This window comes from Rousettus aegyptiacus, unplaced genomic scaffold (genome assembly GCF_014176215.1).
Source record: "Rousettus aegyptiacus isolate mRouAeg1 unplaced genomic scaffold, mRouAeg1.p scaffold_m13_p_1, whole genome shotgun sequence".
In the NCBI taxonomy this organism is placed as follows: domain Eukaryota; kingdom Metazoa; phylum Chordata; class Mammalia; order Chiroptera; family Pteropodidae; genus Rousettus; species Rousettus aegyptiacus.
The window spans coordinates 41643912-41671417 of record NW_023416284.1 but is presented as its reverse complement, the minus strand read 5'-3'; the positions used below and the strand labels follow the sequence as shown (position 1 = coordinate 41671417).

General features: G+C 35.2%; 1 protein-coding gene and 1 pseudogene across 2 annotated transcripts in view; both read right to left on the bottom strand.

Moving 5' to 3' along the window:
- PATJ (PATJ crumbs cell polarity complex component) overlaps positions 1 to 27506 on the bottom strand; it is a 282880-nt gene that overhangs the window by 172529 nt on the left and 82845 nt on the right. For both annotated transcript variants that reach the window (XM_036234605.1, XM_036234602.1), the window contains exons 19-25: positions 26972 to 27088; positions 24981 to 25376; positions 21298 to 21421; positions 16394 to 16568; positions 7619 to 7690; positions 6150 to 6327; positions 1093 to 1203 (exon numbers count right to left, since the gene is read on the bottom strand). In XM_036234605.1, coding sequence (XP_036090498.1) covers positions 1093 to 1203; positions 6150 to 6327; positions 7619 to 7690; positions 16394 to 16568; positions 21298 to 21421; positions 24981 to 25376; positions 26972 to 27088 — 1173 coding nt within the window. The remainder of the gene's footprint in view (positions 1 to 1092; positions 1204 to 6149; positions 6328 to 7618; positions 7691 to 16393; positions 16569 to 21297; positions 21422 to 24980; positions 25377 to 26971; positions 27089 to 27506) is intronic.
- On the bottom strand, positions 11602 to 11720 carry LOC118604966 (annotated as a pseudogene).

The window sequence follows — 27506 nt, the reverse complement described above, 5'->3', positions numbered from 1 at the left end:
AATAAAAGTGATAGCATCAACTACTTTTTCAATATTATAAGAGTTAAAAAGTAGAGTCCAAAAAAATCTTGAAATTTGAATTGTATAAAAATGAGGCTTTATTCAGGTTCACCGTTCTCAATTAGTACCGATGGTGTAAACACAGTGCTAAGATGGAAAGGGCCTGAACTGCAATACGGTACACAACAACTGAGGATTCAAGTAGGGTGAGGCTGTAGCCCACTGGGTGCAGGCAGGGGACAAGTATGTCACAGCAGCATATTGATGCCCCTGCCCTTGGGGCAGCTAGACATCTTTGTTCAGTTTAGCACATGCATATTATTGTCTGTAAAGCACTGCATTACTGTATTGCAAAGCAAAATTTTAAAAAATATGCACAGTTTTTCTACTGTTCAGAAGGACCTATGTTTTGAACAGCTGCCTTTCATTATTAAAAAAAAAAAAAAACACCCAACACTGCTTCCAGTTATAGGGCTTAAGGGTGCCATTTCTGCTGCAAATTACAATATAAAATGCACATCTTGCCACCGACATCTGCGTATCAGAGTTCTAATTCCATACACGAATAGTGATTTATTACAGAAAAAAACTTTTATGATTAAATACTGCTATTTTTGAATTTGGAACCTCCATCAGAACACAAAACAATACAAAGTGTTTGTATTTTCACATCTTTAATAAATATACCAAACATCTGATAGTATCTCCAGAATGTTTTTATACCTGACCCTCTTTATGCTCCAAGTTTTTTATAAACAAAATAACTGGCTCAGAAAAGTTAAGTAACTTGCCTCCAAGTTAGCAGAGCTGATACATAGGGGATCAAGGGATTGAAAACGGGTCTGCTTGACTCCACAGCCTATGATTTAAACCAGTGCACGCTGGGATGACTCAGATTTAACGAGGGGATCAAAATTAGAGAAAAAAAGGGGAAATTGAAATTACTAACTAAATATGTATTAAGTCAATGCTTTTTCTAGATAGCAGTAGCATAACAATGAAAATACGCGAAAAAATACTTGGAGGCTAAAGCTTAGTTTACAGATACAGAGAATATTCTTAAACTTTTTCAAAGTATAAACTAAAGCTTACTCTTGGAGTGGATGACAAGCTCTGAACAACGAACACCACAGGATTTCCTGCATTCTTAATTGCCTCGACTGCTTCACTGTGTGAGGCATTCTGCAAATCTACTCCAGACACCTATAACACAGAAGTAATTTATTTTAATCAGAAAGGCAATAGATACTGTGGGTAGGTTAATTCAAAGTTCATGTGTATTATCTAGTTATGAGACCTGCCAGAGTCTAAAGAATTAGGAAAAAAAAAAAAAAAAAAAAGACTGGGCCATAAAAAGCTTTGCTGTTTAGAATACATTTATGGAAAATAACATTTCACTTTCAAGAAAAGGAAATAAAACAAACATCTTAATAACAACAGTCCTAGCTAACAATTATTTTTGAAAACTTTAGCTCAGTCAGTAACAGAACCTTATGAAGCTTCTGAGCTTATATTGTCACCTCTGCCACTAACACAGTACATAGTTTTATGTGGGGCCAGAGGAGAGAACGTGGTCTCTCTGGACTTTTTTCTCAAACTGAGAAGAATGATATTTTAAGCAAACTATCCCTTATTACAATTGAGCAATTGAACATTTCTTAAATAATGGTCAATAAGAAGTATGAAAACATCCTTAGGTTCTTTTACTAAAAGTGTCCTATGTTCAACAAATTTGGGTAAGTGTAAATGGCTCCTTATTATACAAGTCTCAGAGAACCTAACTTGGAACCATGCCCATAATCTCTAAGAGCATTCTGTATTTACCAAATATATTCAACAGAACCAGTTTTTCAAACCAATAATGTAATAAAGCATTGGTAAATGTTGGGATGGCTTAAGGTCAGTAGATAGTGACAATCTGTGAAAACTGCTTTGCCATGAGGGGGCAAAGAAATAGGAATGTGTGTGGAGAGGGATGTTGGATCAAGGTAGGTCTTTGTTTTTAAGATGAAAGATATTACGGTAATAATAATGCAGTAGAAAGGAAAAAGTTAATGATAGAAAAATGACAACTGTAGAAGCAGATACTTGAACAGTGAAGAGGTAATGACTTCTACTGCACAAGTTAAAGAGATTAGCTTTAGACAGAAGGGCAAACTGTTCATTTGTTGTTATAGATACCATTAGAAAAAAAATTTAGTATGCAGTGGGAGCAAAGGGAAATTCCTTTTTGACAGCTTCTATTTTCTCTATAAAATAAGAAACAAGGACCATAAACTGAGATTAAGACTGAAAAGAAGGTATAAGAGGTCTGAAATAGTTACCTGCACAAGTAGAATGAAACAACTAGGCAAATATTGCAGGACTGCAGAGCAGAACTAAAGACTCACTTGAGGGGGTGGTAATTAATTTAAAATGAGACCAGACAGAATGGTAATTATTTTCTCCAGCAATGCTATAGTCATGAAATAAGCAAAGAATTGGATTTAACTAGGATGTGGTTCTCCCACACAAGTTCAGTAAAAGGAAAGAGGATCAAAGGAGCTGGAAGTGCATCCAACAGAGTGATCAGAATGATCAATCACTGAATCTTTTTTTTTTTTTTTTTTTTTTTTAGGTGAGGCAACCCTTGGTTGACCTCACAGACTGCAAGGACCTTGCCAGTTTATAATCTCTTATTATTTTATTTTTTAGGCCTACAGCACCTGGTCTTCCTAGATGGTCTCCTTTAAAGCTATCATAAGAGTGAACCTTAAAGCTATCACAAGAGTTTGAGGGAGCTTCTTATGAATAACCTAATATCCAAAACTTTCAACAATAACAGAAGTAGAAGCTATATGAGAACTACTTTACCTTCCAGTAATAATCAGCTTGGTTTCCCTAACACAGATTTTTCACAATGTTAAATGGGAATCACTAAAGTTGAGAAGTTAGTAGAAAAATGGAATTTTGTCATATTACAAGAGAAAACATTTTAGTTTTTCTCAGCTTTAAAATTATAACCCAAAAGTGTGTGCATTTGCACAGACGAAGATCTGTTTCTAAAAATTAAATTAAATTCAAACTTCCTAGTTTAAAAAATTCTTTATATGGACCTACATCCTTCATGCAATTGTCTCAAGACAGAGAGAAATGATTATTTAGTTTTACTTCAAAACAAACAAACAAGTAACAATTTTCACAAAGAAAAAAGTAAACAGATGACTCACTTGGCTTGACAAAATATATATTTAAAAGTGTAACATTTCGATTCTGCTGAGCTTAAAGAAATATAAGCCATTAAATGTGAGACAAAACAGTAGGTTTTATTAGTATATGTAAAAGTAATGATGAATAAGTGAGAGAATATTTTATATTCTACTGACAGCAGAGAAATATGAGGGTAAAAAGACACAAAAATTTAAAAAGATAAAACAATGAACAATCCAATTAGAAAACAAGAAGAAGACATGCAAAAAACATTTTATGGAAGAGGATATACATAAAAAGTTCTTTGTTATTAATCATTAGCCATTAGAGAAATGAAATTTAAAAAATAATATCACTAAATGCCTATCAGAATGGCTAAAATGAAAAATAGTGACAACATCAAATGTTGGTGAGGATGCAGAAAAATTGGATTACTCATACATTGTGGGTGGGAATGTAAAATGGTATAGCCATTCTGAAAAATAGTTTGATAGCTCCTTTCAAAACTAAAAATTAACTTACCATACAATCCAGCAATTGTACTCTTGGGCATTTATCCCAGAGAAACAAAGACTTATTTTCACTTAGGCACTTGTATACAAATGTTTATAGGAACTTTATTCATAATAGGCAAAAAATGGAAACTTCTCAAATGTTTTTAATGGGTAAATGATTAAACTGTAGTACCTCCATACCACGGAATACTATACAGCCATAAAAAGGAATGAATGGTTGTTAGACACAGCAAATTGAATGAACTTTAACAAAACTACACTGAGTGAAAAAAGCCAGTCTCAAAAAGATATAGAACACATAATTCCATTTATGTAACAACTGTGAAATAACAAAAGTATAGACATGGAGAAACAGATTAGTGCTTGCCATAGATTAGAGATGGGGAGAAAAGGAAGAGGAGTGGCTATAGAGGGTTAACATACAGGAGTCCTGAGGTAACGATACAGCTGAGTTTCTTGATCGTGGTGGTGGTGACTCAAGGCAACACATATGATAAAACTCTAGAGCTACACACACACACACACACACACACACACACATACACACACACAAGTGCATGTATAACTGGTGATATCTGAATAAGGTCTATGAATTGTGCCAATATCAGTAATTTTGGTTTTGCTATTGTACTATAGTTGTGTATGACATTAACATTGAGGGAGGCTGAGGAAAGTGTACATGGAACTTCTTTGTACATTTATTTGCAATTTCCTACGAATCTATAATTATTTCAAAACAGAAAATTAAGGGAAAAACAATAAAACAAATACAACATATATATTTAACAATTAAGTTCAAATATGTTAGTAATCAAAATTAAAAATGAATGAATGACACTTATTTACTAGATGAAGATTATCAATTTATATTTTTTAAAAAGTAAAATCCAGTTGTATGTTGCTTATAAAAAAATATAACCAAAACAAAATCACAAATAAGGAGTAAAAATTAAAAAAAGAATAAAAACAAAGTATAATGCAAATGCTAAATAAAAGAAACCACACTTGCCCCAGAAGCCAGAGTATCCTTTTAAAAAATGTGTATGTATTCATTAATCTTCCTCCCTCCTCCTTTTTTCTATCTCACCCTTCCTCCTTACCCTCTGATAACCACCAGTCTACTGCCCATGTTCATTAATTTTCTAATGGATTCTCACTGCATTCTGAGAAGATGACCTCCCAAGTTCTACAGGACTTGTCTTCCCATTACCTCAGACCTTCTCTCGTTTATCTGCTCTCATTCACTCTACACTGGTAGTTGAGGACATCTTTCTGTTCCTTCAACACACTGAGACAAGCTGCTACCACAGAATTTTTACACTTTAGCTCCCTATACCTGGAGCCTTCTTCCCCCCAAAAACCATATGGCTCATTCTCTCACTTTCTATATTTGTCCCAATATCATCTTCTATAGCAAATCTATTAATTGCAACTACTGCCTTCACTACCCATCAATCCTTATCATCCTCCACAGCTACTTATTATAATTAACATTCTACATATTACTTACATAGTGTATTTTCTATCTTCCCTACTATCACATAAATTCCATGAGAGAAGGGATTTTTGGTCATTTTCTTCACTGCCATATCCCCAGTGTGTTTTAAATGTTTGTTTATTTTTAAAATTTCACAAATATAAATACAACCTAAAATTTGTATATATAAAGCAGTTTTATGTGATTCTTTGATTTAATGTTCACAATGATGCTAAGGGTTTTGAATCCTCATTTCTATTTTACTTGAAAACTGAAAATAAGGTGGGTTAAATAATTTTCTAAGGACAAACAGAAAATAAATAGGACAATCTAGACTAGCCTATGACCTCCAGGGCTCTCTTCGCTCTCACAGGGCTAAAACACCACAGCCAATGCTCAGGATCATAATGTATGAAATCAAGAATGAGCGGATTCTGGGATTAAAGATATTCAATATGGTGTCATCCAATAAACCCAATGCAAAGAAATGTTATCAGATACATATCTCAGAACACTCTCAGTGCCTTGATGCACCCTTAAAACTCAGCTCTGCAAAGCCTACCACATGTGAATGATGGATTCACCTCTTTCTCAATGGAGTTTTCAACTTCCAGGGTCAACTCTGGGAGGAGATACATGGCTACCTCACTGACACATATTTACAAAATTTAGAGCTTGTTAAAGACTGTGGGAGAAGCATGATGCCCACCATCTGCTTCATCCTGTTAAAGTTTGAAAGTTTTTTTCAGTCAGGTAAGGCTTTTTGTTTTATTGTTTTATATGCTATGTCCTCAACTTCAGAATCTCATAAAACTATGCCAACAACATACAAACTAAGGCATCTAAATAAAAGACATCAATCGTACACACATATTCCCCAACCCATGAAGGAAGGACTTCTAGCTTAATGATTATTTTACTGTCTTAGAGTACGTTCCAAACAAAAACAGAAGTTTAACATCATTTACCTCAAGTATTTTATCTCCAGTTTTAAGAGCATTTGTTTTTCCCGCTGGACTATCTTCTAAAACTTGTTTGATAAATATGCCTTTAAGCTCCTCTCCATTCTTTAGGCGTTTTATAACGGTTTGTCCACCAACAATACTAATACCAAGAGACACATCGGGTTCTCTAAAAATCTCAACACTGTAAAAAGAAAAAGAAAAATTCACTCACAAACAAATTAATTTGTTAGGCTGTTGCTGTAAGTGTTCAATTTGTACCATATCTTGTGACTCAAATGCTATGCATTTCCTAAATATACTTTTATAAATGTTATAAAAATTGTACCTGGTTTCAAAATTATAAGATATTACCCATATTTCATGGCACATGTGTAAAAGCTTAAATTCTGAAAAAGATAGGATTCTAAAACAATAAATGCAATTCAATATTGAGAGATTTAGCTAGGCCTTGATGTTCCCATTCCCTACCACAATGTTTTCTATGGTTAGTCCTTTTCATCTATATCCATAACCTTAGCAAAGAATGGATTAAGGAAATACCAAATAGGTAAAAAGTCAAGAAAGTCGCATAAATCATTTTGGCAAAAGACAGACTTTCATAAAATAATAAATTTGCCGCTGAGAGGCTCATTGCTCAAGCTGCTTTTCCCAACAGCAGGTTTAACTTGTGGTTCTTTAAGTGGAGGACAGATTTTACCTGCTCTGAAGGCAGGACAGTTTTCTTCCTACCTCCACATCATTTTTTAAAAGTATGGAATAAAACCTGCCCCTCAAAATATTATGAATTTTGCCCAAATGGCACAGATATAGTCAAAATTAACTCAAAAAAGTAGCTTAACAGACAGCTCTTAAGAGTTTTTAAGACAAAACTCGGAAGCGTAAGGAAAAAAAGATACTTTGTGGGCATGGTGGAATTGATAATGCATGAAGAACAGAGAGAGCAGCTAAAGGAAGACTTTAATAATCTTACTAATGCACAGCCCTGATGACTACGTAAAATATCTATCCAAGGGAAGGTGGGTCCAACACATTCTGTTAGCTCAAACAGGGCACAAACTTGGACTAATGTTAAGAAGAGAAGGGTAGAGGTAAACTGATATATGATAGAAGCCTCAACAACTGTTATTGTTTATAAAGAAAGCAGCTTTGCTGCATTTCAGGCAGCCCTACCAGTCCTGCTTAGTGATGCAGTGATAAACTACACTTAGTCCAATGGTTATTATCACAGATGGACATTTGTAAATTATTTTCTCTGAAAGTATGATAAAGATTTTCCTAATATTGGTCACAATCATTCTGCCTCACTAAAAATATCTAGGTAAGACAAAATGAAATTACAATTTAGGCCAGCCTACACATAAGCATAGCGGTTTCGCGGTCATTAGAGAATGACTGAATGACAGCATTAAGTTAAAGAAAAGAGCCACTGATTGTGCCTCCTATGGAGAAAGCCAATAATGTCAGCAACATACATTCTTGGTGGACCCCAGTGGCTGAAGTTTGGAGTTTCTTCTCCTTCACCTTCTTCTCTCTCAGGTAACTCACTAAGGAAGGAGAAAGAAAAAAAAAATACACACACAACTTACAAAACACATTCTGTTATTAAAGGTGCTTGGAAAGTTTGAAATTCTGCAATCTATACGTAAATAGTTCTTAATTTTTAAGCTTTTAAAATATTTACATTGACTGTTAAATACAAAGCAAAAATATATTGCTTTAATGTCCAACTCAACAAATGTTCACACAGCACCAGAAGATCACAGAATTATTATAAACATTTTTATTGGTGACACTCTACATGTTATATTCAAAAACTGTGTTTGGTTTGTACAACTTTACATTTGTGTCTTTATCTATATATATCTTAAAACTTGATACTGATCAACCAGCTGAGAACAGTCCAGTATAAACCAACATAAATAACTAAACAGTCAGTAAATATACTTCCTGTTTGTAGATTTTTCTGTTACTCTAACACTAAATAATTCCCATCATTTGTATACCATGAATATTTTATGCAGTTATACAGCACTTTTCCATTTACAGAGAGATTAACTTAATATTACATAATTTGATACTCCCATTTACCACCACCATAACTTCACCCATCAAGTTATATTAGCATGGAACCGCTTAACTGAATAACACAAAATGCTGAATTACAGAGCAGTTAGCTATAAAAGTAGTGCTACCTAATAGGGCAGAGACTATCTGGAAGAGAAGTTAGGAGTCCTTGAACTCCAGTCTGATCTTCACTACGGAATAGGTGTGTGACTTTGGAAGACAAAATGAAGTAATATGTATGATATTATAAACTGTATTACTCTATACAAAAATGTAGCCACTACCTCTTTCATTTCATTTTCACAAAAACCCTGTGAAGTAAGCACAGCAGATCATGTTATTATATTATCCAAACGAGAAACTGAGGCTCAGAAAAGTCTCAGACATACTACACAACCTCTTGACAGTATCAAAATCTTTTCAATGCTCTATTATTCTCTGAAATCTCAGTAAGTCCTGTAAAAAGTAGCGAAGGCCACCTACTTGCCACACTACAGACTTTCTAGGAGAAGTTGAAAGAATCTAGATATTCCAAAAATCAATTAAGAAATTGGGATCGTTAGGAATCATTAACATCTCACCCACTACCAGATGGCCTTCTTGCCTTAGCCAGTCTATTTTTTATGATTAAAAGCATCATAGCATTAGGGAAAAAACAGCTTGGCAGATATTTGCTGGTTACTTATCTAATGTCCTCTTTCCCAACAGAACCCCTCTTTTATTCCAGGTGGCACTACGCCCAGTTCTAAAAAAATAATATTTTCTGGACTTCCTTTCAGCTAACAGTAACTGTGTGCCACAGTTCTGATCGGTGATATGGAAGCAAAAGCCCCTAGATGAGATTTCCAGGAAAACTCATTAAATGGAGGGAGAATCAGTTGGCAGGAGCCTTTTGCTCTACGCCCTTCCCCTTCTCCTTGTCTACAAGGCACAGATGATATTAGTGGTGAAGCATCCATCCACCTTAAAATCATGAAGAAACAATAAGGACTAAATCAACATATTATAGACAGCAGAGCAGAAAGGAAAAACGTGTTTAAGACCCTGATAGACCACCTTCTTCAGGACTTTTTACAGTAAAAAAATTAAGCCCCTGTTTGGTTAAGCCACACTAAGTGTGGTGTGGGGTTCTGTTTATGAGCCTCCAAATGCAACCCCTAAATGATACAGCCATGATCCCACCAGTTTAAGTGAAGTGTTCACTTTATCGTGTCGCATTATTTTCTGCACGTGTGCATATATGTTCATTGGATAGTTGTGATCATAGCATAAATTTTTGTAATCATGAATTTTTATTTAATAGCATCTTAACAGTCTGTGTGGTATTGATGTAATTTATCTGCTATCCCAAATATGATTCATTTAGATTATATCCTGTTTTCTGGAATATGGACATTATTGCAAGGAATATCCTCATGCTCTGTTGTATTTTAGAAATCCCTTTAAAATAAATAGTAAAGATTGAAAACTAAAAACCAGACCAACACTACAACCTTCTTCCTCTCCATTTCCACTCTGTTGTACCCCAAATCATGACAAGTGTGATTATAATAAATATCTGCTGTTTGTCCTGGTTCCTGACATAGAACTTCTAAAACCCTAGGAATTTCCTGAGTGACAGGGGTGATAGGAACATCTTTGGTTATTAATCACAAGCTCCTTTCAACCATACCAGTAGGACCTTAGATAGCTTGAGGATGGGCACTGCTGCCGGAGAAATAATCAGGTAATTAGAGCTAGAACTTTTAGTCTCACTTTTTGGAAGGGGAGAGGGGCTAGAGATTGAGATCATTCACCAATGACCAATGATGTAATCAACCATTCCTATGTAATGGACCTTCATAAAAACCCCTTTTAGGGTTTGGAGAGGCTCCGGGCTAGAAAACACATCAAGGGAGATGTGCCCTGAGAAGACATGGAAGCTGTGTGCATCTTCCCCTTAATTCCTTGCCCTCTCTTCCACTTGGCTATTCTCAAGTTGTATCCTGAGTTCTGTCAGTTATCCTCGCAAACCCGAGGAAGGGGTCTGAACCCTTACCCTGTGGGGTCTGCACTAACCAAGTAGTTTAGTGTCGGAATGGAATTGAATTGTAGGGTACCCAATTAGTGTCCAGAGAATCAGAGAACTGGTTGTAGGTGGAGAGAAAAACTCACACATTTGGTGTCAGAGGTGTTGTGAGCAAAACCAGTTCAAAGTACGCATTAAGGAAACAAACAAACAAACAAAAAAAAACCACATAAGCATTTTTATCATGGTACATGTATACTATCATTATAGGAATTAAATTCTGCACTTAAAAAAAATAAAATAGAATTGAAGCCAAGCTTTAATATTAGTATAAACTACTACTTTGTCTATTAAAAATAAAAATAAAAACCAAAAATACCCTAAACTGCTAGCTTTTACATACAAACCAAAGGGACAGGGGTTGGGGCACTCTATCTAGAATATCAAAAATTTTAGTTAAAGTATGTAATGAAAAGGTTACTTTGTTGAAAAAGACTGACATTTTGAAAGCATATGATCTTTCGTCAAGAAGTTGGTGTACATATATTTTAATTGGATTATTTTATCTAACAGGAGATAAAACTTGCAGAAGCTTATCCAAATAGCATGATTACTTTTGGAAATACAGTCACAAGAGATGAGCAACTATACAAACTAACGTAGTCACTTTACATTGATAAATGTGTATACCTTTTTACCCAAAGTAAAATTTAACTGAGAAAGTAAGATATTTTTACTGCACATATCAAAATGTAAATTTTCACAAATATACTTAAAATTTCAACAAGGGATTTCCAGCCTCAAATTTTATAAGTTGTACTGTGATTAAACAGCATCAATAGTTGAATCAGTTAGAATCTCAAATCTTAAAATAATCAAAATTTGCCTCTTACGTTTCACTAGTTTCATAAGCAGTTTTCCCTCAAAGGAATTAACCATCCAATAAAAACAATGCTTTTTATTTTAGACCCTTTTACAAATGCCCAGAGTTATCATTCTTTACAGATCTGGGAGGAAAGATGGAATATCTCATTAGTGAACAGGTAGTTGTTAATAGTAAGACTTGATCATGATATACAATCTCTTTGCAAATAAAAACTTCAACATCGTACAAAAATCAAATGAATCCAGATAGCCAAGGTGACCTCTCTTTTTCAATATTATCTTTTTTGACATAAAATTTCTACATACTAAGCCATATGAGAGTGAAGTACACTTAGCACCCTAAAATAATATAAGCAGGAAGAATTCTGGTTATGACTAAGTTATCTCAATTATCTCTTTTAACTTTTTTTTTTTTTTTTAAGGCAAGGCAACCTTTGGTTGAGCTCACAGATAGCAAGGACATTGTCAGCTAACAATCCCTTATTTTTAAATTTTTTATGCCTACAGCACCTGGTCTTCCTAGGTGGTCTCCCATCCAGGTACTAACCAGGCCCGCCCCTGCTTAGCTTCCGAGATCAGACAGGATCGGGCTTGTTCAGGGTGGCATGGCCATATACTCTTTTACCTCTTTAAATTAGATTCTATGTGGCAATTTTCTGTCTCACACCACAAGACATATTGAGTGTTTAAAACCAGGAAGAATGTTTTCTAAACTAGTAAAGTTACTCATACAGATGTTACACTATGATTTTAAGATTATAAAGCGAATTATTACCTGATACCACTATACATAAAGAATGAAACATTCCCTTACATTAAAGCTTAGAATGATATAGACATGGTGCTGAGCGAAGAGACAGACACGAAAAGTACCTACTGTATGATTACATTTACATGAGTTCTAGAATAGGAAAAATAATTTCCAGTATCAGAAGTCACATCAGTAGTTGCCTGGGGCAAGACAATGCCAAGAGCATAGGGAAATTTCTGGGGTGATAGAAACGTTCTGTATCTCGATTGGAGTGTTGGCAACATGAATGCATACATTTATCAAAATTAAGGAAACCGTTCCTTAAAATTTGTGCATTTCAATAATATGTAAAATTGTATTCAAGCCATAAAGCGTAACTTGTTTCCGTAGGTCAACGTTACTTCTCTTTTGCTCTTCTATACAGTCTGAATCAGTAATCAAAGATCTAATTATAGTCCCGAAGGCATTGGTGTAATATCCGCATGTACCTCCTGTCCTAATTTCACGTCTGTCTTCACCTGCAACGTGGACAATAGCTGCACCACACTTATACTGCAAACCTCTCTTTTTCCCTCCCAACTGAAACATTCCAGAGGAACCTCTCTCAAATGCACATATTTATTTTTTCCCTTATCCTCAGCCTCCTACTAATGTTCTGAATTTACACATAATTTTTGGCAGTTTATCTCAAAGGAAAACCTATTAGATATCTACCATTTATTTAGAAGGCACTAAATTCCAGGCACTGTATCAGAGGCTCAAAATATAACATTAACTCATTTAATCCTTTCCCCAACTATGACACCCTGCCTCCTCTTCTACCTCCGATATTCCTAACAAAGTATTTAATATGTGAAAGTATTTCTTTTCATTTATATCCTATTATGCCTACATGTTTTTTTTTCTTAATTTAAATTTTTTTTTTTCATCTCAAGTTCTTCCTCCTTTTAAGGCTTTAGTCTCTGACATCTTATTTAACTTATTGTGAGTTGATCCTATTTAATTACAAAAACAAACGAAAACTCCTACAATCTCTTGGAGTGTTTTTTAAAAACTCAGCAACAATGAATACTTCCCCAGATACACCTCAGGGCCCTTGGGTCTATCATTGTCATCTAACATCACTGCCAACCTTTCATTAAACATTTACTATGTTCGAGGCATTCTATAAAGCCCTTTATATTCATTCATTTATTCTGTAGGACCACCTACTTTATAAGTGAGGAAATATAGACATGAGGAAACCTTCTCAGGGTCATGTAGCTGTAAATAACAGGAAATAGCACTTACAATATATCTATACTGCAGATCTGCTATTAGTCTGAGAAACATGCATGTCCCCCATTATGGGCCCCCACACGTTTTTAGGCAGCAGATGATGACAGAGATGAGTTAGAAAAAAGACTAAAGCCAGTTGAGTTCTGAAGACATGATCTCCAGTGACCTTATGAAGAAGAAGAATACTCGGAACAAAATCACTCGGATTTCTTCTAGAGTTATCCTACCCCGCCTGCCCACAATCCCCTTCCTAGAGAGGTTCAATTTTGAGGTGCGCATGACCTCTTAATACTATTCCTGCCTCCAAACATAAGGATAATTTGGCTTGATTTAAAACCACAGTGCATATTAACTAACACTGCTGGGTCTACACAAACACTAATGCAAAGAAGAAGCTCTAAAATAACTTTTAGCACTTTGTGACACTCAGATGATCTCAAAGACTGTATTCCAAAAGAATTATGCATTACTCAGGAAGGCTCCTGAGCGGCCATAAATAGTCACCTATGACCCTAACTTTATGGGGCATACTCTAAAAGATTAAATGGGGTAATATGATTTACAGGAACTCTCTTGGAACCTGCTGAGATTTAAATATATCCTGAATTTATGAGAGCGAGCCAAAATAACAACTTTCATTTTGCAAGACTGATCTCCCAAGATGAAGTTAGGCTGGAGCCCTTAAATGCTTATGGCTGCATAAGAAATCAGCTTGTTGAAGTACCCATTTTAGGAGAAAAAACAATGGGATAAGAGTAAAGACTATCTTCCCTCTCTGAAGCTGGGAGAATTGAGTAAGGCAAAACTGCTATGTTCTCTGTAGGAGGAAGGAGGGGGTGGGCTTGGAAATTTGTTGAAATCTTTTCCAATTCTACTGTTAAGAGTTCTATAGCTTTTAGAGAAGCCCCCTTTCTGAATTTTTCAGCCAGATTCAATTATTAACGCTAAGCACAAGGGAAATTTAAAACACAAAGGTGTCTCATTTGAAAAGTAATTTGACCACATAAAAGGTCACAAAATATATTCCTAACTCTTCTAGTACTTCCACTTCCAGGCATCTGTCCTAAAGAAACAAATCCATTGCTTGTTTAACACTGTCCGTTTCTCCGGGAACTGGTTCGGACACTAGGACACGGGGCCTGTCAGCACCTCTCCTTTTGCACACCGGTCTAGTTCTGCTAAGTGAAAAGCCACCAGACTTTTCCAAGCAGTTGGGTTTGTCTTTCCTTTCTACTCAGACATGAGCTATGAAAAAGCACAGACAAAGATCTTTTATGAAGTTTCTATCTAAAACTGTAGGCAAAGGCCACAGGTAGCTGAACAGAAGAGGATATCATTTTGTGCTGATATCATATACTAACACAAAATCATTCTTGATCTAAGGTTTTAATAAATACATGAGGGCCAGTTAATCCCATCCTATCACGCTCATCCCTGTTATGCTTTGCCAGTACCTCCAACTCCTCTGTTCACTTCTCCTCTGCTGTACTCACAGTGCTAAGCAGTTCCTGTTTCTCCTTTAGACATAGCTCCAGGTCTCATAACCCATCCCTAAGGCCCGCCCAGTCAAACTGCCCATCACACGCCATAGAATCTCCTTGAACTGTAAAGGAGAATATTCTCACAACCTCCTGAATATTCTCACGACCTCCTCTTTTTTCTCAACAGCTCTGGTTCTCTGCCACGGATATCACACTCAAGTGAGTGATGCTCATTCTCTCATTCCCTGAGAGGACGAAAAAGGGGGTCAATATTTTTCTAAATTTCCTTCCACTGCTAAGCCATTACTGCTTACCTTTGTTCAAAAATTAACCTCTACTCTGACACCTCTCCTTTTAATGCCCACTTTTATTGGCACCCCATCACTTTTAGTAAATAGCTTTTTATCCTAAATGACAGAGGAAAAAAAAATCAAGGTTACTGGGCAAGAATTACTTTGGATTCCTGCCCATAGTTACAAATAGTGCCTGAGGTCTTCCTTTCCTTTCATTCCTGGCACCTGTCTCTGTGGAGGAGGTGAACTTCCTCCCATCAAACTATCAAAGGTTAATCTCTATAGGTGGGCGATGTCCTCCTCTCCCTCCACTCTCTCTAAGGACTATGTTTAATTACTCCCTTTCTGGCATCTACATATTCCTTTTCTTGATACTTCACAGAAGGGCACACATGCACATATGTATATGTGTGTATGTGTACATGTATAAATTCCCCTTGTCTCAGTCTAACAATACCTTCCAGTTGTCTAGGTAACATGCATTCTACTTGCCTCTTTTAGTGATCAGGACTCTCAAAGCATTAGTCTGCTCTATGTCCAATTTCTGACCGTTTGTTCAATTTTTTAACCCATTACTCTCTGACTTCCACACTAACGAAACTGTTCTGTGTTCACCATGGGCCATGTGGCCAAGCCCCATGAACATTTTCCCATTTTATCTACCTTGACCTCTCTGTGGCATGCGGCTATAGTCTTTTTGTTAAAATGCTCCCTTCCCTTAGTTCCTATGTCAATCTCTAGTTCATTAATGTCCTTTTAACTTTTGTTCATTCCACTTCACTATATTATTCTTCCATTCACATCTTTAAGATTGCTGCTTTGCAGGACTCCAATTTTGGCCCTATGCTCTTTTTATTACTTGAGCTTCCCCTGGATGACTACTTAAGTCCAGGAGTTTCACATTTCTTGCTCCCAATTTTCCATGCAAGGGTAGACCTCAACATTCATCTCCAGAACCACGTATCTAACTGACTCCCCTTCATTTTGTTGTCCTATGGACACCTAAACCCTCCACATGTCTCAAACTGAGCTTGTTATTTTCCCTTCCAACCCATTATGCTCCTATAATCTTATGTCAAAGAATTAACAGTCCCACTATCCATTTAGTTTCCCAGTCTGGAAATGCGAGTCATCCTAAACTATTCACTCTCACTCTCAACATGTTATCAGTTACCTATCTCTATAGATTCTTTCCTGTCCTTTAGTACTTCTTGCTTAAACTATTAAGATAAACTCGTAATTAACCTCCCGCTTTCTAAGCAAACTATGTGATTCATTTTGCATGCAATTGCAAGAATATAAAATTGTATATAGGTGCAATTTTATGTATGTGAAATTCTCATAGTAATTATCTAATATAGTGGATTTTATTCATAACAATTTTCAGTATTTTCCAAATGTTCCACCATAATCATACCTGTTTTTTTTTAATTGAAGCAATAAGAATTATTTTATCACATAAAAGAAAAAAAGCAAAGATATCATACTATGCATCAGTGGCATATCTAGAAGAACACATTCCTGTGTATGCCGAGGTCCTGGAAATGACTCGAGTCCTGGGGAGTTGGTATAAGGGCAAATCTTCTTGCTCCCTTCTCTGGGCCATAGCAGGAAGTTCCATAAGCAAGCCAGGACTTTGGACATCGTTTGGCATCATCATGCCTAAAGAGCAAACCCAGATGACAGTGAACACGAGATGCTTTCATTCGTCCTTCCTTCATTCAACAAATAATCACAGGTGTCTACTATGGGAGGGCCCTTTCCAGGTAAAAGATTTATTTATATTAAACTAAATAAGTAAAATATTTAATATGTCAGATGGTGACAAGTACTATGGTCAAAAATAAAGCAAGAAAGTAGGATAGGGATTGATTATAGAAAAGAGTTATAACTTCCAGTATGGCCTCATTGAAAAGACAACATTTCAGCAATATAAATATTTTATCAAAAGAATCTTCTATGATGGTATTCTTACTACAAAATTTCCTTTATCAACCTAGGCTGTCTTAATTACAAGCACTCCGACGTTTCACTGATTTTTAAAAAAACGCTTCAACAGAATAACAAATAACCAAATTAAAAATTTGCATTTTAAAGGGGCTTTGTTTATAAATTCCAGAACTCTTTTACATGTGTCACCTTATTTAATTTTCATATCGAACTATGTGTTAAGGAAAAAAGATACTAACAATCATATTTTACAGATGGGGGAACACAGTCTAAGGAATTTTGCCGATTAGAATGTCAAATTTACCTGATGTGTGACCTGTGTCATTTTCCCATTTATTGAAAAAAAAGAATAACTAAGGCAGAGCGGGGCATGGAGTCCTACGGCACACGTTTAGAGACCTGTACCCATGTTGGCATAAATCCATTAATCACTCTTAGATATACCCCAATATCCAATATATCCCATCCACTATAAATTCCTATCCAATCCTTCTTTATCATGTTATACAAATATGATGAATTGTGCATCAAATGCCTCCCCTAAATCCATATATTTATAATATATTTTAGAGATCTGGCTTATCAGAAAATTAGAAATAAACTCTAACAGATACACAGTTAGACTTCTAAAACTTTTCCCATAAGCATCACTTAAATTCTCCATTTCTTCATTTTGAACAAATTTTCTAATAAGCTCATTAGTACTTTTGCTTTTTATCTTGCCTAGAAACATTAGAATCAGGATCTAATCAGTTGGCGATGCAAAAGAATCTGAGGGGGTGAAGATAACTGATGCTCGGGTGGCTTTGAAGGGCATCTTTGTTGCCTTTTCCCCATCCCCGTGCACTCTTCGTCCCATCTACTGGGACCAACATTTGACTTGCAAAGCAGTCAAATCTATATCACTGTCCGACTGTTCTAGCTCTGCCTATGTCTGCTTCTGCCCCACTGAGGAGGGACCTGGGGTGAGACTGAGATTCTGGCAAGAATGGCCTAAAACCAGAGTTTCAAAAACAGAAAACCAGCTCAATTTGCAGAGCTATTTCCTGCTCAGAGATGCTGGTAAAAGCAGCCTATTAAATTACGGCATTGGGTTTCACAGGTCACTGCAGTTTAAAACTGCATTCCCTGCTCCACACAAAGGCTGCCCATTCCCTTTCCTCCGCTCCTCCTCCATGGGCCCTTGGTGGTGCTCAGGCACATGTTTTTATCTCTTACAGTGCTTGACACAGTTTCGCATTACAGAGCTGCTCACCAACTGCACCACGGTATCCAGGAGCCCGTAAAACAAATCAAGTCCTCAAGGGCCTGCCCTGTGGTTAGGTAATGGCCATACAGGAGCACAAAGGTTAGAAAAACAGGGAACTTGAAAAAAAAAAAAAAATGTTCTGCGTAAATGGAAGTTAATGCTTACAGAAGAGGAATGGGAAAAATGTTCAAAAGGTTTACACTTGGTGAAGTGCAAGAATACAATGGTCAACAAAACAAAGCAGTAAGAATCTGAGTAGAGAGGAGACTGGGCTACTGTACAACTTAGTGACTGAGGGGAAAAGGGGGGAATCAATATGCTGTTGAATAACCACACATGGCACTTCTCATCCAACAAATATTTCTTGAGCACCTACTGTGGTAATATAATCAGAGTTAAGCCTTGCCCTCCAGAAGGTTAGTTTGTAAGTTTATAGTAAACGACTGGCATGCAAATGAAGGTGCCTGACTCTTGGGTGCAATGGCAGAAATTCATTTAAGGGTTCACTGGAGACACACTCCAGGCAGCAGCAGCCAAAGAATGGGAAAAGGAACTGCTTTCTAAAATCTTCTGAAATTTTGTAACACTAAATGTATTATTGATTTCAAATTTATCTAGTATGCTTTATATTATTAATTATGTTAAGTTGTCAATTTTTTTTCACACTTCATGAGGAATAGAGGCTCTGAAGATACATAATTTTGGATTGAGCATAGGGTCAAGAATAGCCTTTTACACACAGATTCTCAAAAATAATTTTTAAATTAATTGTTCACAGATAACACTAAAATTATCTGTTACTAAAAAGTGGTCTAAGAGTTACAGATTTGTAAGAGACCTTAGAGAACACTTAGCCCAAATCCTCCATTTTACAGTTGAGGAAATGGAGAGGCTTAGACAAGCCTGAGGGTTTGCCTGGGAACACAGTAGGCTAAATGCTTGGTGCTAAGTGTTCTGGGACTAAAGCATTCTGCCGTTCGCTCGACAGGGCTCTCGAGAGCAAAATAAAATTCTGAGTAGCATTAACTCAATATGGATGCTGCTGAAATCTGTATTGACCATGTATCAGTAATTTCTCAGCCCACCCATGCTCAGCACCAATCCAAATACTCACACCTGCCACACAGCATGCTTTCTGGAGGCTGTCAAAAATTTTCCTAAAAGCATGTGGTTATGAATGCTTTTCTAGGTCTAAGATATAAAGTTTAGCTTCATTCCTCAAAGCTATAATCTCTGAAAATAAATTCCCATGGCTTTGCAAAGTATTTGATTAAAGCAGTGTAGTGGGTTGAATGGCGGCCCTCCTAAAAGGTATATCCATGCCATAGAACCTATGAATGTGACTTTATTTGGAAAAAAATATGATTAAGTGTTTTGAGATGCGATCATAATGGATTACCTATATGAGACCTAAATCTAATGATAGATGTCCTACTCCACAACTGACAGAAGAAAAGCTAGATAGGAAGAAGAGAAGGCCATGGGAAGGAGCGATGCAGCCACAAGCCAAAGAATGGGGAGCCACCAGAAGCTGGAAGAGGCAAAGAACAGATTCTTCCTTAGAAACTTCAGAGGTAGCGCAACACCTTGATTTAGAAATTCTGGCCTCCAGAACAATTAGAGAATTAATTTCTGTTGTTTTAAGCCAACGAATTTGTGACAATTTATTACAAGAGTCCTAGGAAACTCACACAGGCAGCAGAAGGCAAAGGAACTAACCCTGACGTCACCTAGACTATATGCAGGGCAAGGCTCATGGGGGGCTGGATCATCCCATGAGAATCTCTTTCCTTATATTTTTCTCAACTGCACTGCCCTTCCCCACAAACACCTACCCCACATATCTAGTCTGTTCCCTTCAATCCTGACAGTATAAAGCATACATAATTCCTAACCAGGGGCAATTTTTCCTCCTAGGGGATGTCTGGCAATGTCTAAAGACATTTTGGTTTTGATCATGACTAGGGATAAGAGTACCACTGGCATCTAGGGTTAGAAGGCAGGGAAGCTGCTAAACATTCTATAATGCACAGTTAAACCCTCCACAGTAAAAAATTATCATGTCCAAAATAGCACTCAAATTGTTACAAAGTATCAGTGGTAATCAAACAGATATGGTCTATTCATTAATTTATTCATTTGTGCTGTAAATCTTCTCCAAATAAAGACTATAGAAAATTGTGCTAAATTTTAAAATCAGTATACTGGCAGAGTTTTGGTCGGAAAAGTTCCATTTTTTCCTATTCATAATCAGATACATCATGAAAAACCAAATAGACTCATCTAATCTTAGTATTTAAAATGAACTCTTTTGAGCCATAGGGAACTGACGATAGCTATCGTCTTATAGATGTCTTCAATCTGTACCATTAAGGATTCCATTCTTTGAACTTTACTTAACAGAATGCTGAATTCACAAAAAATTGTTATATACTATTTTCTATAGTTCTTTCTCTCCTCTTACAACATATTACCATACAACACAAGAAATGCCCACAGAGAAAGACTTTTCTTATAAGTAGAGTCATAACAGGTGAAGGACAGCATAAATCCTGAACAATGGCTCCATAAATCCCAGTATATGAAAGAACCTAATGGTCTTACATAGGGATCCTTATATTACGACATTTGATGTTTCATTGTTGGGTGAAGAAAAATTATTTTTTAAAGTCGAGTTTTCGAAAATACATAAGAATCAATATTGGGGGGAGGCAGAGAGAGGCATGACACTTTCAGGATTCTTTAATGGAAACTAAGTTATTAATGCACCAAAATTGACTGTAATATATGACTATAAAAATGTTTCATAAATGTTTAAAATATGCCTCTCTTTATTAATATTTAACAACTCCATTCAATGAGCTAACAGTATCACTTAACAGCAGAGATTTTAATATATATTAGTAGAGACTTATTTCAGATTCAGCCTAAGGTACTAGGTTTAGTTTTAATCCATATGGCTTAATAAAAAGCAAAATGAGGCAGAGAAAATGCTCTCAGAAAACAGAATCTGAAAGCTCTAAGTTAAAATATGAGCCATGTTATTCTTGCAGATATTTTGAGGCAGATTAATAAGCAGATTTAAATTAAAAACATAATGAATGAAAATGTGACAGTAAAATTCATCACATACAAAAATAAACCTGAAAGAGCAAAATGTAATTTGTGTTTATGAGAGAAAAAACCACAAACCTAACTCCAGACTGCTTTTTGTTAATGAATTAAGATTTTCCAGGTCATCAAATCTGCCTTGTTGACTATTTCCTTCAGTTGAGGGTATAGAGGGTAGGGAATCGATGCCAAAATTTTCTTTCATCTTGAGAGGAAGAAAAACAGAAATGCATTAGTACTTGATGATAAAACGTGAAACACTGTAATATTGTTCAAACCAGATAATGATGAGTGTGGAAAACTGGCCCTGCAAACAGACCTTCTTTTATAACGGTTTATGTTGTGGTAAGCAGTTACAAATGCTGGTAACTTAAAATCTACGAGTACAGGCTAGTAAAACCTGTTTTTTCCAAACACTGGATTTTTAAACAAATTTGTTTTCTAAACATTAATAAGTAGATTTAAATAAACATTTACCAAAGTAAAGGCATGTAAAGATCTATTAATTCAAGCAAGGTTGATAGTTGATACACACTACCTTCTAGATCATGTTGGCTCACCATTTAAATAGGTGACCCCAAAATACCTGGTAAATTTTCATAGCTCTAGACTTTTGCTATGCCTTTCCTAGCACTCTCATTTGCCTGGTTAACACTCAATCACCCAAACTTAAAACTAAAGATAAGCACAGTCAGTAACTTATATTTTTTTCCTCGACCTCCTTTTACACATCTTTCATGATTTTCCAAAGTTAAAATCTTCCAGAACATACAATTTTTACGGAAGTATTTTATTAATTTTTAAAACTTTTATAGGCATAAAATTAAATGACAATATTATGGCCTCCATAGGGATATATCTTGATTCGATTGGGGTGAATTACACTATATTATTCTCTATTGTTGGAAATTTAGGTTGTTCAAAACAAAAATGTGAATTACAACTTTTAAAAATAGTCCATTTTTTAAAATAAGTTATATTGGTCAGACTTCAAAGGTAAGATAACTTCTCATAAACTGATATACCAAATACTCCAGATTTTTCAAGATTATGAATATAGCTAAGTATACTACTATATCAAATACCTCATGGAGCCTACAGAACATAGAATTCAACTCAAATATTAGATAGAAGTGAGAAAGGAGATATGACAACTTAGTTGCCTAGAATAAAATAAACAAGAACTTAGTAGAGAAGGAAGTAAGGAGGAGAAGGCAGGCACTGAATACTTAAAAAGAAAAAATTGCACAGCAATTTTTGGATTATTTGGACATTTAAAAAAATGTTAATGGCAATTATGTAACTGAGAAACAAGAGAACTGATACTTGAATCTGAGATTTCAGTACAGTGGGTATGAGAAGTTAGATCTTTAGAAAAATGAATTCAGATTTTTTTCCGAATAGAGAAGAAAATAATACACCATTCTTTTCAGGTAAATAATCCTCAGGCAACAAAAATAAGATCTTTAAAAAATAAGCAAAAGACCTGAACAGACATTTCTCCAAAGAATGTTTGAAAATGGCCAATAAGCACATGAAAAGATGCTCAACATCACTAATAATTAGGAAAATGCAAATCAAAACCACAATGAGATACTACTTCAAACCTATTTAAAAAGAAAACAAAAAAACAAAAAACCAGAAACCAAGTTTTGGTGAGCATGTGGAAAAACTGGAAAACTTGTATACAGCTGGTAGGAATGTAAAATGGTGCAGCTGCCATGGAAAACAGTATGGTGGTTCCTCAAAAATTTAGCATATAATTACTGTATGATTAGCAATTTCACTTCTGGGTATATACCTCCAAAATTTGAGTATTTGAATAAATATTTGGGTACCAATGTTTATAGAAGCATTCTTCACAATAGCCAAAGATAGAAACAATGCAAATGTCCATCAACTGATAAATGGTAAACAAAATGCAGTATATACGTACAATGAAATATTAATCAGCCTTAAAAAGGAAGGAAATCCTGACACGTGCTTCAATATGGATGAACCTTGAAGACAGTCATGCCAAGTGAAATAAGCCAGACACAAAAGTATAAACATATGATTCTACTTACATGAAACACCTAGAGTAGTCAAATTGTTAGACAGAAAGTAGAATTGTGGTTGGTTCTGAGGAGAATGGGCAGTTATTGTTTAGTGAGTACAGAGTTTCAGTATACTAAATAAAAGTTCTGGAGATGGATGGTGGTAATGGTTGCACAATAATGTAATTGTATTTAATTCAACTGGAACTGCAAGCCTAAAAATGTTTAAAATGGTCAACTTTGGGTTATTGGGATGCATGTCCTTCAAATTGTGAGCATTGAATGTTGTTATAAATAAGCCTTTTTAGAGAGTGCTTTAACAAACAATAGAGTAAGTGGTTACAACGTGAAGATTGTCAATATAAACTTACAAGAGAAAAATTTTAAAAACCTCATGTTATGTAAATGAGTACTTAAGACCAGGATGGAATTTAGACTGACAGTATGGATTCAAAATTAATGGGTCTCAAACAACATAGATGGAAATGAAGACCATGTTAAATGATCAAAAAGTGACTAGTAGATATTGACATTAAATATGTATTAAAATAATTTTAATAAAACTATGTCATTAAATGTGAGACTAGGCAAAAATTAACATTCTACAGGTTTTCAAATATGAACATTTAATTAAATTTATACAGTAAATATTGTGAATATACATTTATATCACCTATATTCCTAAATGTACATTAAAATTGGCCTAGATTTCAGGTTGCCTTATGTTGGAGTAAAAAGAAAGTTTTCTTTTTATAGAATAAAGCCACAATAAGGGAGTATTTATGAATCTTCACTAATCTGTGATTAGAATTTGCTCCATATAACTGAATATTCTGTTCGGAGTCAAGCACTTACCTATATAGGAGTGAGACTGGCAAAGGTAGAAAGCACTAATGTCAAAGGCATTCCCATATTAAGGAATTCACACAATCCCAAAACATGTGTTCTCTGCTAGACTGCCCAGAGTCCTCTATTATGGGGAATCCTCCGAGGTTCCGTAAATACATTAAGCACAGCACCTTGCATAGCAAAAGGACCCACGAGCATTGGCAGAAGGAAAAAGAGGATGAAAGGTCTAAGAGAGGTAAAGAAAAAACCCTGCTCTATCGGCCCTGCGAGAGAGCAGATGAAGGCACGCTTTGTACATCTCTGCAGGAAAGCTGCCAGTGAGGGGAGCAGCATACTGCAGCTGAACATACCACTCTATATCCCTATATAATACATTTCATTTGCCTGAAACTTAATTTGGGGCAGGAAATAAACAAAGAAAAATAAAACACTAATAAATGTCCTTAATGAAAGAAAGATTCCAACTGGTGACCAGTTAACTTTAATTTTACAAATAGTAAAGTTTATTGGTGATTTAATAGTAAGCACAAAACTATTAGAATATAACACTTTCCTGCCAAGTATCACAGATAGGCAGTATCACAAATGTAAAGATAATTTTCTAGAGTTCAGTGGCTTTCTGTTTAGTATCTTGTAATACATAGGACGGTATGGATGAACAAGATATAAACAATATATCTTTAATCAATTTGACTTGATTTCCCTAACGAATACACTATGTGAGAAATATAAAACTGTGTCTCCCTGGGGTGGGGGGAGAAAAAAAATGATTATGAATAGATGTTAAATTTTGTTTTTTTCAAAGTTACATGACATAGAGACTGGGATAGAGAGGAGAGGAGACAGGGAGGGTACAGAAGATCTGTTCTAGACCCTTACCATGTTTTCAGTGCCATAGCCGTACTGTTGTGTCTCCTGGGAATATACACTCATCACAGATCTTGCTTCTTGAGGCTCAGGTGGTTCACTATCATGTAACCACTGGGTATGAAAGTAAAGTTCCTTCATAGATGCAATAGGAGAAGCCTGTTGAACATGTGATGAGGGATACAACTCCATGGACTGCAAGCAATTTTGATATAGCTCATATTCTTCGTCAACAAGCATTTCTCTTTCTTCACCCATTTCCTGGACTCTGGGAGTCAGAAATTCATGCATTTCCCAGGCCTCCTTGCTGCTGTCAATCTCTTTTTGTTGGGACTGGAAAGATTTCCCCAAATTTAGAAATGGTTCATCCACAAATTCTTCTTTAAAATAGGGTTCATCTCTAAATCCCTGTTAAAAAAAAAAAAAGTTGCAAAAAATTAAACTACACCTGTCCTAAAGATGCATTCCACAAATTAACTAAAAAATTAACCCCTGACATAACTATAACGACATTATTACATGCCAATTCATAGACAACAGGAACAGCTTTCCATTACAAGTGAGGAAAGAGAGATACAAGCTCACTACTACACAACCCTCAATCCAGAAAAAGAATGAACAAAAAAATAAGAGACAGAAATCTGCCCTTGGCAAGGTGAACAAGTACTCTAAAAAGTTCATTACACATTAACCACCTGAAAATTCTGTCAGAAATAGGAATTTTGTTAAACTGCGACACTCAATATTTAACCCATGAATCTCATATAAAAACTAGTACAAAAATACACTTTTTACTATTAGTTGAGAAAGCAAAGACTTAAAAGGTCAGGATTTTCAAGCTTCTGTAACTCAGAAATTATGGCTATTTGAATGATTAAAATATATTCTTTATACACTAAAGATATGTGGAGTACATCTCAAATTGTTTGAGTATTATTATTTTATAATATATAATAAAAATATAGTTTTCATCCGCTTTGAAAATATGACAAAAAGGGATGAATACAGTACACTCTTAGTTTATATTTCACTAAATAGAAGATCAAGTACATTCAAGTGAAGTTAAAAAGTCAGAGATGTGTGAGAACTTTGTTGACTTTTTAGAAAATGCCTGAGGATTATTATATGGATCTGCTGAGCGTTCGACCTAATTCTTAGGGACTTCAGGGGGGTGAGTGCAGTGAGGCCCAACTCCTTCTAAGGGATCAGTGACATTTCCTATTTTAAGTCCTACTTATTAAGTATTATTAAGTGTAAATTCCTGAAATGGATTTATTCCTTTCCATTACTTCCTTACTTGCAGCTAAACATCATTGTGGTGAAGCTTTTAAACTAATATGGTATACTGAATACTGCAAACTAGTTATTTTTTTTTTAAGTTGCTTTGGAAGGTATATTTGAACATCATACGGTTATGAAATTTTAACAAAAAAAGTCTACAAAAAAAATATAATGAATATAATAGCACTAATATCAGTTTGAAACACTGTCAACAATTTATGTAAAGAATACCAAAAAACAGTTGTTATCAAGTAAAGCAAAACCATACTCTGCAAAGAGCAAAATAAGCACAATCTATTTTAAAAAATAAAAAAAGGAAATGCTTCAAAATATACTTTCTAAAATTAAAATAAAGTCAGGTTGAACTAAATGACTCTTTTCTTTAGAAAGTATTCAATAAGAAGTTCTCTTGTATAGCATTTTCTACAGCATTTTCAATACAGGTCCATTTTCGAAAATATGTTCTAGACTGAAAATTTTAAGAATATATTAGTATAAAAGAAAGTATGTTCTCTGAAAATGACTTACACTTGACCAATGTCATTCATGGAGGCAATGTAATATAAAAGGAAAAAGATTTCAATTTTAAAAAAATAACAAAGAAAGGGGATTATTTGAATTTTATCTATTTAGCTAAGGGAGTAGAAATAAGCCTTCATCTTCTTCACAGAAACTTTAGCTCACAGCAATTCATTCATGGGGGAAATAAATTTACTAAATACCTTCGGGGCTTCAAGTATTAAAGATGAATTTATATCATGAATTGTTTCTGAAATTTCAGCCTTGTCTTCATTAGTGTTTGAATGCAAAATATAACTTTCTTCCTCTTTATCATTTTCCTGAAAATAGAAACATTTTTATTTTTAAACTTTTTAGTACAGTTGAAGAAATGTTTCTGACAACCATGAAGCCATTTTTTGACTGAGATATAACTGACATACTAGTTTTAGGCATACAACATAATGATTTGATATATATATATATTGCTAAACGATTACCACAATAAATTTAGTTAATATTTGCAATTTTCAAATATACAATACAGTACTGTTAACTACAGTCATCATGTCATACACTACATCCCAAGGACTTATTTACCAGATAACTGAAGTTTGTACCTTTTGACCACCTTCACTCACTTCCTCACCCCCAACCTTCTAGCAACCACAGAAACACTTTTATAATCAAGATAATCAAGAAAATACCTTGGTTTCAAGCTCTCTTTAGATTAATTCTTATTTTTCCATTAAGTGCGAG